This window comes from Cyprinus carpio, chromosome B19 (assembly GCF_018340385.1).
Source record: "Cyprinus carpio isolate SPL01 chromosome B19, ASM1834038v1, whole genome shotgun sequence".
Classification (NCBI taxonomy): Eukaryota; Metazoa; Chordata; class Actinopteri; order Cypriniformes; family Cyprinidae; genus Cyprinus; species Cyprinus carpio.
The window spans coordinates 6,648,428-6,663,764 of record NC_056615.1 but is presented as its reverse complement, the minus strand read 5'-3'; the positions used below and the strand labels follow the sequence as shown (position 1 = coordinate 6,663,764).

Here is a 15,337-nt window from a genome sequence, read left to right as displayed (position 1 = left end):
GATTTCTCAAAAATAAAATGAAAATTTTTTTTCACACTGCACATTTTTTGCAATAGCTTGGTAACAGGGTTGAATGGTTGAGCTTGAATCAATGTTATTTTAATATTACTGATATTATTACAGTATTTGTTAATATTTTGATATTTTATTTTCTGTTTTAATATTATTAAAGTTCATTATTTTTGTCCACGCCATTTTTTTTTTAGTGTCAATATTTGTTTTCATTAAGTTTTAAATTTTAGTTTATTTGCAGTAATTACCAGTTATTTTAACATCTTCAGCTACAAATTATGTGTTTTTAAATATTTTATGTTTATTTTATTTCAAGTATAATGAATTTTTAACAGTTTTTGTTTTACGTAACGATAGTAATTTTGGCTCGGATGCAGTCAAAACCACAAATATATTGTTTTTGAATTTTTTAATGTTTGTATTTATATTTATAAGATAGAAAGACTTTAATGTCAAATAGCCAACCTACATTATTTTTATTTCGAAAAATCATATGATTACAGCGGGATACAGCTACGGGATTACTTTTCAATTAGTTAGTGCATTTTAAATAAATACTTAATAAAAAATTATATTGAATGCAATATCAACTCAAAAGATTATATGGGTTATGACCTCAAGATTATATACATTAAAGACCCCTTAAGTGAGAGAGGAGGAAAATTATTGAGGTATTTTTTGTTTTTTATCTGCACAAATCTTGCCATTTTCAGGAAAAAGAAGCCTGAAGAATACAGTAAACAAGATTACTGTAACTGTGTGTGTCTGGTCAGGATGTATGGGCTGATGTTGATGAGAAGTAGTTCATTAAGCCTCCTAATAACCGCGTGTGATTATGCGTGTAACTCGTGCCAGGGGACGAAATATTTAGCGTTTTATCCGGTCGTCTCTATGGTTACACACCTGCCCAATAGGGCCCAGCGGATCAGGTGTGTAACCATAGAGACGCGCGCGCCTTGAGAAGGCTGATCTGGAGCGCGCCGCTCGCTCACTCACTCTCAGTCGTTCGCCGAGCTCTTCTGTGGATGCAACACCGTCCAGACACATCAAACAAACCCAAACAATGACATTATCTGCAACGACACGACAGAGACACACCATTATCTGACTAACTGAACCAATCCCGCGCCTCTCTCTGCTCGCCGTTTGCCGGTAAGTGTTTGTGAAGGTTCGCATTATATGCATTGAATTATTATTATTACGGCAAAGCTGCATTCAAAAGGCAACGAGTGCATCGTTGTCAGCTATTATGCATGGATCGATTATGTTTTATTTAAATGCATTTGTTAATTCAAACTGAATTTGAGAAGCAGTGACATTCTGTGCATTGCATGAATGTTTCAAAACCTCTCTTGCTGCATTTATTGTCACTCCTGCATATGTGTTCTGTCTCCATCAAGCCTCTGCTGTATGCCTTTTTATTCGGAGTTATTCCCTTTATAATTTAAAAGAGATCTGTTTTAGATGTGTATTTTCCTTCACGGCTTACTTTTAAATAAGACAAAATATGATGTCCAATATGTCACTTAATAAGAAGAGGCAATTTGCGTTAAATGCATTGAAGACCTTGCATTCTCATTTTGCCATTAAAGACATTATTTAAAAATAAATAAACAGACAATTCAGTGTGCACATATATTCACTAGATGTTTATGGACGTTAATGTTCACTCATTGTTCCTTATTCACTGATATTGAGCATATTTCAAAGTAGACAGTTTAGTGTTTTTATATAGTCTAGATGTTTACAGACAGCATCCTTGTGAGTTTTATACAAGGATGTACTGGAACTGTGGCGTGTGCTAAATAAATATTTACAGCATTGAATCTATACACATAATAGCTTCCTTTTATGAAAGATCAACAGAATCCAAGCACTGACATTTTAAAATGAAATCTGTTTCTCCGTGGCTGATAATGCACAGCTTAGGAGCTGATCAAAGTGATTGATTTATGGTGGATCTGTTGATTGTTCGGTTTGTAAAGTGAATCAGTTCGAGTTGTTGTTTAAGTTGACTATATCTATATGTCTATCACTGGTGCATTGATGAGTCGATACGTTAAATCCATAAAGTGTCTGAAGGCTGTAAGGGTGGGAAAAGGGCGGTTACACCTTTCACTGATTTAAGTACATCATCCGTTTGAGAGAGCTACGGGAGGGCAGTAAAAGATCTGATTTATCGGTCTGTTCACAGCTGCCAGACTATTTGGTGCCTATGCACTGATGTTCGGTCAAAGGCCATGTTGGGCTTAATAGGACCAAAAAATGTGAGGCATTTCCAAGTAAATGGGCTCATTAATGCTCTAATATGTCCAGATACTGAGAAGTGCCACTCAAATACTATGGTAAAGCCAGTTACAAGCCCAGAAGGATGGAGAATGTAAGAGTTGTTGTGGTTCTTTTAGTGAAGTCAGAGGTCTGATGTTTGTTTTTGTTGTTCTGATCCATTTTTCAAGTACCTGCACATATTTGTTACTGTATGTTTTGTTGGGTGCAGGAGGTGAACAACTAAGTAAAGTAAATAATGCATCACATACTGTACCACAGCTAGAGACAAGCGTTCTGTGTTTAAGAAACCCTTGGCTTTTTCACAACCTCTAGGTTGAAGTAGAGTGTAAAATAAACCATTAGTTTTCGTTCGGTGCTCCTGGGCCCGGATTTTGTGCTTCTTATACCGGGTTATACTTATTTGTGCACTGGGCTCGGACGCGAGTGGGCTCCTGATGGCAGTAAATCTGTGATTTATAGTTTTTGTTGAGCTCGGTTCAGAGGTGCTGATTAGATTCTGTGGTACTTTTTGAGGCTGTGCTTCTGTGGTGTTTAGCGGCCATCCTGTGAAGTGTCTTTCTGTTCCTGTCAGTGAGCTGCGATGTTCAAATTATGCTCATCTTTGTGAATGCACGTGCACTTTTTTGGCAAATGCTACTGTGACATTTTACTTTACATCTACAATTTGGAAATAGACTATTATTTACTTAAAATGAGTATGTTTATATAATTGAATAAATAGTTACACTTTAGATTAGGGAACACATATTCACTATTAACTAAGAGTTTTCCTCTCAGTAAACTCCTTATTGATGGTTATTTTAGGTATATGGCTAAAATATGGTCATGCAGAATTAATATGGCATTAATATGTGTTTTGTAAGTACTCATAAACAGCTAATATGCTAATAATATGCATGCTTAATACAGTAGTGTTCCCTGATCTAAAGTAAAATTAGATAAAACTATAGAGATAATTGGAAGACATCTTTTATAAGTGACATGAAGGTCAGAACCATTATACAATCATTTCCAAAAGTTTGGAATCTGTACAATTAACATTTTTAATGTTTTTGATATAAATATGCTGATAATGGCTTTTGAATTGATCCAAAAACAGTAATACTGTGAAATATTTTTACAATTCAAAATAACTGTTTTCTATTTGAATATGTTTTAAAATGTAATTTATTCCTGTGATGCAAAACTGAATTAGTCTTCAGTGTCACATGATCCTTCAGAAATCATTCTAATATGCTGATTTGCTGCTCAAGAAACATTTATTATTATCATATATGTTGAAAACAGTTGAAAACAGTGTGGAGACTGTGATACAAACCTTATGTAACAGTAATGTCTTTACTGTCACTTTGAATCAATTTAATGCATCTTTGCTGAATAAAAGTATTCCTTTTTTAATAAGCTGTCCAATGCTGCCACTAGGGGTGCTCTAGCAAGCACTGGTGTGAATTATTGTCTTCTTCTGCAGTCAGTTTTCTCTTTTAGGTCAACAAATGTCATTAGTTTAAAGAACATCTTGCTTGTTTAGTTATATTGTCAACATGTTTATCGCTAGCTATACCTAAAAATTAACATTAATGGCAAATAATATTTCAATGTAGCCTAACTCTATCGCCCCCATGGGTACTGAGGTTGTTAAAGTAAACCTGAAATATTGTTGGGAACTTATTTTACTTCTGTAATCTGACATATTTTTGTGAAGCAGGATATTGCAAAACAGGAAAGAGAGTTAATAGAGCCAAATTTATCAACCATATACTTGAAATGTGTTGGCCAAGCATTCATGTCTACATTTTCATACATGACTAAGGTGTTTTTATCCATACTGTTTAAGCAATTATCCTAATGTGACCTTTGTAATTTAGTTTTTAATATGTAAGCACAAGACTCTTAGAAGCTTTTGGTGCACTTTGAGTACAAATCATGTCTTTGTTTCCTTACAGTGAAAGGTAAACATGCCCCCATCTTTCTCCAGTAATTGCAGCATCATAACGCTAGGATTAAACTCACAACCAAAGGGCACATTAAAAATGCAGCTACTCTGCGGTCGACTGCAACCCTTTTGCTGAGTGCTGCTACACATTATTTTTGTCTGTATCACTCTTTAGCCCTCTATAGTTTCCTCACTCATGCATTTTCTGGCTAAATTTAGAGGGGTTTGATAATCAGTGACGTACAAGGTCTCATATAATACATAAGAGAGTGTGAAAGTGAGAGTGTGAGAGATCGAAGGGTGTCAATCAGTGTAAGTCTGCTGTGCGCTAACATGAATCAATGAGGAGCTCACACTCACCCGAGAGAATTCACTTCATCACCCACTGCGAAAAAAAGAGAAATTGAGACGAAGAGGAGAATGAGGGAAGAAAGTTTTGTTTTAATTTACCATTGTTTATCCAGGCTAGTCAATTAAGAACTTTCCTTTTGGAAAAGGAAAGGGAGTCAATTCAAGGAACAGTTCACCCAAAAATGAACTGGAGTGGTGTGGATTATTGTGATGTTTTCATCAGCTGTTTTAACTCTCATTCTGACGGCACCCATTCACTGCAAGAGGATCCACTGGTGAGCAAGTGATTTACTGTAATGCTAAATTCCTCCAAATCTGTTCTGATGAAGAAACAAACTCATCTACATCTTGGATGACCTGAGGGTGAGTAAATCTTCAGTTATTTTTTTTTTTTTTTTTTGGGTGAACTGTTCCTTTAAGTGGCCTTTTGTTTCATTAATATATATTATCCACAAGTACAGCTTTTTTTGCGTGACAGATTCAAATTTAAATTCAGTGTAATTGCTTGGAAAAGAGCAGAAGGAGAAATACTGGTTTGGAACATTTAAGTATGAAAATAATGAAGCTTTTTGAGTGAACTTTCAATTTATATGAATGTAATACATCACATTTCATCTAAAGTTAGATGTGAACTAATCCAACTTGAAATCTCAAACTTCTAACCATAATGACATTCCATCGCTTGTGAAAAAAGAAGTGTGCTTAAAGGAATAGTTCACCCAAAATGGAAATTTGCTGAAATTGTACTCACCTAGGCCGTCCAAGATGCAGATGAGTTTGTTTCTTTCTAGGAACAGATTTGGAGAAATTTACCAGTGGATCCTCTGCAGTGAATGGGTGCCGTCAGAATGAGAGTCCAAACATCTGATAAAAACATCACAATAATCCACACCACTCCAGTCCAACAATTAACAACTTGTGAAGTGAAAAACTGTTCATAAGAAACAAATCCATCATTAACTTCAAATGAGTTCTCTATCCATAATATTGCTTTCTCCAGTGAACAATTTGTCATATCTAAATCAGAAGAGATATATGCACAGATTAAGCATCGTTTACAAGCGAAAAACACTTCTAAATATGCCGGTGGATGTCAGTTTTAATGTGAAAGGATTAAACTATTTTTTTTTCTGGTGGAAACTTTATTATGGATAATAGACTGTTATTTTAGGTTTAAGTTAAAACACCTTTGTGTTTACAAAGACAAAGCAAGTATAGTATTTGGCTGGCATCCATGTGACAACCCTCTCCACTGAAAATAAAACAGAATTTATTAGGCAATAACATTTTTAAAGAATACTTTACTCTGTGAAACTTTATAATAAGTGAAAATGGACTCAGTCCTCTGTTAAAGCCTTAACTGAGTGTGAAATAGTTCATGTCAGCATATGCAAAATGTTCAAATGCTGGTACATTTGGTACATGGTAGTTTTTCAGTTCAGACTATTCCTTTGATTCTCTCTCTCTCTCTCTCTCTCTCTCTCTCTCTCTCTCTCTCACACACACACAGCTAATGGTGTGTTAATGGAGAGAGTGTTGTGGGCTGCTGTAGTCCAGGCCTCTTTTTAGCTGTGTGTGTAAGCGAGCGTGACTGTAGCATTACTCATGCCGTGACACAGCATAGCTCGTGCGATGAGAGAAACCTTATACAGACAGCCTGTAGAGGACTGTGTTTTTGAGTTTGGCGTTCACACATCTATCAAGTGTGATGTAGAAGCGACCTGGCCTGAAATCTCTGACTTTGAACATGAAATGAAATTTATCCTTTCCAAAAATATACAGAAATAGAGAAAGAGGCGCCAGAACAATCATGACATGCATTGAAGTGGGCGGTTAAACAAAATCTTATTTCATGCCACCGTAACTGTATGTTTCACAATACAGTTATTTTTGTCAGGAAATTCAACCCAGTAGTTTATATAGTAAATAAAAATCTGGTAAAGATATTTTTGGATAGCCGGATGAGTTAAACACTTTGTAAATGATAGCATTGCTGTTCACATTTGATTATTTAGAACTTGATGGATGCGAAGCATGATTATTCAGTTGAGTCTCAGTGGAAGCGCATCAAATGAATTCTGTATGAACGCGGCAAGTTGCGTCATTGCTTGCCAACCACAGATGTAAATTCAACTTTTTTGCAACATATCACACTGTGTATTTTGACATTCCTCCATGTTTTCTGGTTGCTCACATGTGTAAATAATTGAAAGCATTTCTGCCCACATATAATTGATATATCTGTGTTATAAACAGTATACCAGAATCTTGTGATATTTACCATCATACTGGCTATCCATTTCTTAATAAATAAAGGGTGTTTTTTTTGTTTGTTTGTTTTTTTGCAGTGGTGCCATAGAAGAACCAATTTTTTGTACATTTTCTTAATCTGAAGAACCTTTTTTCATCATTAAGAACCTTTTCTGCAATGGAAACATTCCATTGATGTTGAAGGTTCTTTGTGAAACTAGATGAAAATGAGTGTATAGTGTGCATTAATGGCAAAATATTTTTGGTGACACCTCCAAAGACCCTTCCTCATGCTGTCAAACCTTAAAATGTATAATTTGTTTTCAATAAAATAAGTAAATTTTTCCTCATCCAGTGGACTGATTAATAACTGTAATTACATGTATCCATTGCCCAGAAACTGACGAGGCCAAAAGCAATTATGATTTCAACTCTATTAACTGTAATTTGATTAATTGGTTACTCATGTGCTCCATGCTCACCCTGATGGCTCAGTGAAATGCAGTTGGTAAGGATTCAATGAACACATTCACTTCTCAAGAAATCATGATCTTTCTCCAGTGAGGACAGAAGTGTCTTGGTTTTAAACCAGAGGAGCCCAGATGGCTGAGATTTTTGTCAACGTCATCCCAAAGAGGTCATATAATTCATCTTATCTCTCCAGCCCATAAAAAGAAGTGTTAGGAGATAATGTGTTGAGCACAGGTCCAAATTAAGAAATTCTGGATGGAGAAGTGGGTTAACGGGCCAGTGATGGATGGGCCGCCCCGTTTTCTCCGGTGACTAATGACGACCTCTTCACTTCTCTGAGATTTGGCCTCCTCTGCTGTGGTGAGAGTGATTGAACGTGTCTGGGGAGGGTCATCTTGGTGTTTGCTTCTCTGCTGAACTACTTCTAAAAGAACTGTGTTCTGCTGAAGTCTACAGAATTGTTAAAACACCCTTGAGATGACACCAGCATGAATTCCCAAGCTGGTTTTTGACAGATTAGTGTTGGTCCAGCTGGTGGATCACACGCAATGCCCCAGACAAATAATGACAAAGGTGGCACTGACCACTAAATCTGAATATTTAGTGGCTACATTTCTTTTTTAGTTGAAAATTGCAGATCATTCTCATAGTATTAGGTCTATTTAAATATCATTTGTTTAAAAAACTTTATATCTGTGCTATTTAAGAAGTAAAATAAGATGTTGTAACATTTATCGATAGAACCTTGCAGTTGGATCTCATATGGAAAACAATGTCAAATATCATGCCTTGTTATATATTGATAATATATATTTTATCAGTTATAAATCACTAAATTACAAATAATAAAAATAAACCAAAAGCAATCTAGATATTGATATGGCAGCTGTTGTGTAAGAAAACATTCACACCTCTAAAAACAGTAACTGTCATTTACATTTCCTGTAAATGTAGGCCCTACTCTTTATTTGGTTCTCAGGTTAACACTTTAGTTTGAGGACCAGTTCTGACTATTAGCTAGTAGATTATTAGCATGCATATTACAAGCAATATTGGCTGTTTTTAGTACTAATAAAGCACATGTTAATGCCTTATTCTGCATGACCATAATTAATAGTTATTAGTGAGAATTGGTCCCTATAACTAAAGTGTGACCAATTACAGTCACTCCTCTTATAAGAATAATAAAAAACAAAAAATTTATGTCGCATGAAAATGCATATTTTAGGCTAAATTATAGCATCCATTTGCTTGTTGCAATACATGCACATTTTAGGTTGTGTTATAGAATACTTTTTATTTTCCACTACTTTAAGTGACGTAACTGACAGTGCATATATTCAAATGAATTGTATATTTTGTTAGTTGTGTGGAAATTTTGAATTTTTAATTTCATGCCCTGGTTTAGGGGCACAAACACCTGTTTCTCCATTTGTAGATTTATTTTTGTCTTATTTGTTGTTTTATTGTGGTGGCATAAGACCACGAACCAGAGCCTGAAAGTGACCTGAAACTTGCCAATCCTTCATATAGACAAACATGGAGCATCACAGTCAATGTTTACAAGTCTTACTAGTTTTGAAAAACTGATTTCAATTATATTGATGCATGTTATTTGTCATTATAAGTCAGATGAACAGAACAGATTCACTTTTTCGTTAATAGATTTACTTTTGCAGCACAACAAAAATTGAAACTGGTTGTTGTGCTCATCATGCACTTCTAGTGTAGATTCTAATGGAGTCAATCAAGTTTTGATTTGTGACACTGAGAATATTATCCTGACTCTCAGTCTTGGATGTTATGGTTTCTGTTTTAAGACCAGCAGCAGGTTTAAAGGCTTATAGCTGAGGCTATTTTTCTGCTTTTCCTTGTTGGCAACATGTGGAACGAGGCCAAATTGGGCACTGGGTCTGGCACCAGCAGCATTGCCAGCGTGTCTGTGTAAAGTGGTATTTGTGATTGAGAGAGTACAGCGACCTACAAGTTCTTGCTCTATTAAGTCCTGCCAGGACACTGTAAATAAACGGGACCTACTTCACTCGCTTCTAGTTGACCCCAAAAGTGTCAGGCTTTGTTTGTACGGCGCGGGTCGACACGGGTGATGCCTTGCTATAATACAGTCTGCGCAGTGAGATGTTTTGATAAAAGGTTCCCTCTTAATCTGTCTGTACTTATCAGAGCCCACAGTTTAGAGCTCGAGGCACGACGGCAGACAAAGCAGCTGAAGGCCACGGGTCGCTTTGATCGGCCATGCTGCCACATTTCAGCCCATTGTTTTCCGCTCTTCTCTCCCAGCCATTCAGACCCCATATACACTCGCCTAAATCAACCTGATTACTATGATAAAGACTTACCATGCTTTCTTTTCATTCCATTTTCATTTCAAAGGAGTGTTAGTCCAGATCCAGCTCTAAATTATGATTATTTTCACTCAGGGAGGCAGGCTGATTCATTTCCAAGAGGGAGGACTGTCACGGACCCAGAAACACTTGAGCTGATATGAGAAAGCACAGATCAAAGCGGCGAGTGGAGAGCAGGGAGAAAGAGAATGGGAGTGCAGAAAACAAACATGCAGATGCTGTTCACGGAGAAGATAGAATGCAGATTAGGCTACTCTTTTTTCATTTACAGCTCGAATTCGCAAAGCAGATGAACTTGAGTCTGCAGTGCATTGTGGGGAATTGTGTGATCTTTTTCACCTGGAAGAGGACTGATTTCTGATTACTAGTGCTTTTAGATGTCACGCCAGTGCTTGTTCTGAATCATTTATCAGGCCAGCATCATTCTGCACACATGAGCAAGAGCATTTCATGTCCTCATATGCTAAGCTAAGCAAGCCACATGAGAGAAATATGTGTGCTAATTTAAATAACTATTTATGAAAATATATTTTATGTTTTTCTCATGTTAAAATTTGTAGTTTGTGACATTTTTATAGCAAACCAGAAAATGTTATGGAGAGAGGGAAACAAAAGTATTGTTTTTGATCCACTAAAAAGAAGTGATTCATAAGAGTCAGTTGTTTCAGGAATCGCTCTGCATGGTTTCGATTCACTGAAAAGAAGCGACTCATAAGAGTCAATTACTCATCGATAGACATACGCTGTTTGTTTGCATTGTTTGTTTTTGCACGCAGCCCATAAGGTCAGTCTCATAAAAAGATGTTTCTTGCTATAATTGCATGGCACACAAACTTTTTATTGCATCACGTTCAATACAGGCAACTCACAGCTCAGGTGCAGGAAAGGCTGAAACATAAATCATTATAACTTGTGCATTATGAAAATAGTGATTCAAAAAAAAAAAAAAAACAGCTATTAACCTCTTACCTGTCATAGGGCTGCAACAAATGATTATTTTGATAATAGATTAATTTAGCGATTATTAGAATGGTTAATCGACTAATCATCGATTATTTTGCTGATTAATCAGTAGACATTTATTGATTTTTCAGCTTTTGCAATTAGTTAAAATATTGAGTTATACATATTCTAACAAATAAATTAAGGTAATCACTTTTGAAAGTCATACAGTATGTAATTACAGTTATACAATTAATTTATACAAATAAATATATTTGGCACACAAACTGAGATGGCAGAGAAACTCTCTTATTCACCATTTAATTATTTAATTACCTAAAATATATTTTTGTAAATCATATGGATAAGAAACAAAATTAAGGTTAAGTGATAAGACGTTTTATTTTTTGGACAAACTAATATTCACAACATAATCTCTCTTAAAATACCATAGGGTTATGATAATCAAAACAGTCCTGAGCTAGATCAAGCTTTGATCTCTGCAAACCAAACTATAATGAAATGTTTTTTTCCCCACTAATAAAAAGATTTTATTAGCTCGCTCCACACTGGAGAGCTGCTTTATAACAGAAAATCAAGTTGTAATTCTAACTAAAAGCGACACTGACTCTGGTTTTTCATGTTTAATAATACTGTAAAGCTGCTTGATTTAAGGCTATCTTTTGCATAAAGTACTAAATAAATAAACGTGACGTGACTGGACTTTACTGGAGTACTGAACTACAGAGCTCGTGCAAACATCCACATCTCTGAATCAGAATCAGAAAGAGCTTTATTGCCAAGTATGCTTGTGCATACAAGGAATTTGTTTTAGTGACATAAGCTAAATCAGATTAATCAGAGTAATCATATGCGTTTTAAACTGCTGCCTTCTCACCGCTGTCATTTTTGATGTGATTATTTTGTTATTGAGAGGAAAGCGCACAGTATATATATTTACATATTTATCCAAATGCTGCTCAGCAGCCTCTGCCTTTGCTCTGAAGCGCTGCCGCTGTGTCGTCTTCTTCTCTTGATTTGCATCGGGAGAGCTGAATTACAGACTTGCGCTACAGCGCCACACTGGTCAAACCGCGTTATTCAGCCTCTTACATTAGGTCATATGACATCAAACGACTACATGACAACAAAAATATTTGTCAACATTGTCAATAATGTCGACTAAATGTTTCAGCCCTAAACTGTCAGCATCACATTAGCGATGATAATCATCCTAAATTAGATATCATTCGAAAGCTTAAACACTCAAAATTCATCCTGTGAAAACCGCTTTGAAATTGGACAATGCATTACTGTGAAAATGGGAATTTAAATAATTTTAGCAACCTCCACCTCTTATTGGGCAGTATGAAGTGTCATATTACAAAATGTCCTGTAATATTTTATAATCAAAATCTTTTTTAATCTTGACAAAAAATGTTGTTGGAGTCTCAAAGTTCCATATTTGGTGACTACTTTGTGATAGAAGTAATATTGTGACAGAAATGTAAAACATTTGACAGGAAAATGCTTAAAAAATTCAGTGGAGTTTAGATAGCAATTAATATAGGACCTAAACAAAATCTCACAGGAACTTCAATTTTTGTGATATCAACTTTAAATTTGGAACATAACATTCATTAGCTAAATATTTTAAGTGTTGTTTTTTTTTAATTATTTGTTTATTAAATTGAGCTTAACTGGATGAATTTTCATTACATCTATAAAAATATTAAGCAACACAATTGTTTTCAACATTGATAGTAGTAAGAACGTTACTTGAACAGCAAATCAGCATGATTTCTTATGTGACACTGAAGACTGGAGTAGTGATGCCGAAAATTCAGCTTTGCATAAAAGGAATTAATTACTTTTTAAAATATATTCAAATAGAAAGCAGTTATTTTAAATTGCAATAATATTTCACCATATTATTGTTTTAGCTGTATTTTTGATCAAATAAATGCAGCCTTGGTGAGCATAAGAGACTTCTTTCAATAACATAAAAAAATCTTACTGACCCTAATCCTTTGGATGACACACAGCCACTGAAATTAATGCAGAGTAAAGACTCTTGGGATTTAATTCATAATTGACTTGTTGCATCTAACTTTTCACCCTCTGTCTTCCTCCCAGCCTCAGTCCAGCCCTGCGCCCAGAGGCTAGTGAGGCACCATGATGCTCAGCAGCTCAGTGGACGTACCCAGCCCAGGCGGGATGAGTGCGGTGGCGGCCCGGAATGTGGTTCGCAGTTCAAGCATCAGCGGCGCCATGTACAGCCTGGAGAAGAGCCCCAGCAGCACAGGGCCTGATGCCACAGGCCTGGCCGGAAACAAGAAGCGTCGCTCCAGCCTGGGAGCCAAGATGGTGGCCATCGTGGGTCTGTCACAGTGGAGCAAGAGCACACTGCAGCTCAACCAGCAAGGTGGGCGAGTTTTGAATACTCCAGCTACCCTGCTGTTCTCCGTCAGATGTGCTTGTTGTTTTCTTCACCTCTGTTTGCTCTCGCTGTCGCAGCCTGAACAATTTCACGCCATGGTTTGTCATTTCTGGTGTGTACTTTTTCTCACTTCATTTATTTTTGCTTTTCTTCACCTCAGCTCTACGTTCTTGTCCTTATTTGATTTTCAAGGTTTCATAAGGTTATGAGGCCATATGCAAGACAGAATTATTATTATCGTGTTTTTTGGCTTTAAGAATATAAAATCAGTCAGTTTTTAGAGAAATGAGATTCATTGCTATTATAAAACAATAGGCTACTTGATTTTGGATTAATGCAAATAACATACGAGAGTCTCACACAACGATATCAGGCATTGTCTTTTTATTCCAAAGGAAACACTCCAACCAACCATTGCAAAAAAATCATGCTTACCAATTTTCCACCCTGCTTTCATGAAGACATTACATTCCAGAAATCAGTAAAAACAGAGAAATATCAACGCAGCTGAACACAGCCAAGCTTTAAAACACACAAACGGAATTTTTGAATTTATTTTGAAATGACAGGAGAGTTAGTTCATTTTCATTTATCACTTTCTAGAATTTACAGATTTTAAATTGATTTTACTACACTTTTAATGGGTAAATATATATTTTAAACAATTGCAAAATATTGCACTCTCCATAATGGTGTCTGTGGTCCTCAATATGTCTATTTTTGTTTTGTCAGTTCTTCTCTTGTGTTCTGGTCACCATGGCTCTGGATCAAACTGTTCTTGCACAAACCCTCTCTTTTTGATCTTCTATGGGAGCAAATACAAGAACCTTTAGAAAAATGTATTAGGCTACATACATTTATGACACATGGATGTAGTTTTATTTTCATGTGTTTAGTCTGGTACTTTCAGCTGCAGGTGTTTATAAAGGGAGATGTTTTAGTTGTTTATTTTTATATGCTGCCGTCTGTTATGTTGGTCACTTGGTTTCACTTTATGTCACACGTGTTGTGTGTTTCAACCCACTGGTTAGCAGCATTGGTAAGTAACTAGTTACATGTACCAGAGTTACGTAATTTAATTACAAAATAAATGTAACTATAATCTGTTAGTTACACTACTTATTTCATTTTAATAGGGTAAATAGGGTACATTTCCAAAGTAACCTTTCCAATAATGCTTTTTTGCACACAGTGTTACTTCCTCATTAATAATATTGTAAGCTATAGTTGAGCTTCACTGTGTCCCACAGTGATTTAATGAAAATATAATGGTAGTAGCCTACTAGGAAAAAATAGTTTCTGGATAAATATGTTTAGATAAATATATGAAATATTTCTAAGCATGTTTCATTGGTTTCCATTATCTACACACACATTTTTGGATCTTGCACCTATTACTTGTCTTTTTCAAAACCCTAAGTATAAAACATAGCTCTTAGCTTAAATCCAAGCTTTGCTCTGATGGCCTCTAAAACACTTCAGTACGGTCAAACACCTTTCACATTCTCCTCAGAAAGTGTATGAATTTAGTCATCAATTTGTGTTTAAATAGGTGCAGATATACAGGGACGCCCCTTCATTAGCTGTTCTTCATCTGCTCTGCGTGTTTATTTGTGGCTGTAGGATATTAATGCTGTGTGTTAGTCAGCGGAGCGTGTGTAGATTGCGCCCTGCTCTTAGTCAAGCACTGAACAGGCTAACCTTCCCATCACCCTGCATGACTCATGGATGACTATGAGTAACACGGCATAACCTTGGCTTCTCCCAGGAATAAACCTGCATCTCAATTCTGTTTGTTTAATTGGTGAGAAAGAGAAGATTTCACCGACCTAGATTCTATACTTCTGTTGTCCGCAGCCCACTGTTCTGCCTTTCTTTTTATACCCTCTTATTTTTGGTCTCCTTCGGTGTAATTGTGCTCCTGTGGGGTAATTACAGACTCTGTGACCAGGGGCAATCGTCAAGTAACACTCTCGCTCTCTGTAAGGGTCAACAGCAGCCCACAAGCGTTAACACATTTCAGCAAGCCAGGGCTGCAGTGTGTTCATGTGAGCCGTCCTGGCAAACGCAGACGAACCTGTCAGACAAATCCAGCTGCCAGTTTGTAATGACTCTTGTAATGAACACATTTGGTTAAATATATTTTTTTACTGTTGACTGTTTCTTCAGTTTCAGCACAGTTCAGAATTTAAGAACTGGCTCCTTTTGATTCATGAGGGTGAATTTGAGTTGAATTGGCTGCAGGATGTTGAACAGGAATTCAAATTGCAATGACAGCACAGTCAC

General features: G+C 36.1%; 2 protein-coding genes across 2 annotated transcripts in view; one reads left to right on the top strand and one right to left on the bottom strand.

Moving 5' to 3' along the window:
- Nucleotides 1–15,337, bottom strand: part of LOC109085447 (atrial natriuretic peptide receptor 1-like) — a 1,054,061-nt gene that overhangs the window by 664,252 nt on the left and 374,472 nt on the right. The window lies entirely within an intron of this gene.
- LOC109112276 (regulating synaptic membrane exocytosis protein 3-like) overlaps nucleotides 991–15,337 on the top strand; it is a 76,228-nt gene continuing 61,881 nt past the window's right edge. The window contains exons 1-2 of the mRNA XM_042744770.1: nucleotides 991–1,164; nucleotides 12,748–13,036. Of these exons, the coding sequence (XP_042600704.1) occupies nucleotides 12,787–13,036 (250 nt within the window). The 5' untranslated portion in view covers nucleotides 991–1,164; nucleotides 12,748–12,786. The remainder of the gene's footprint in view (nucleotides 1,165–12,747; nucleotides 13,037–15,337) is intronic.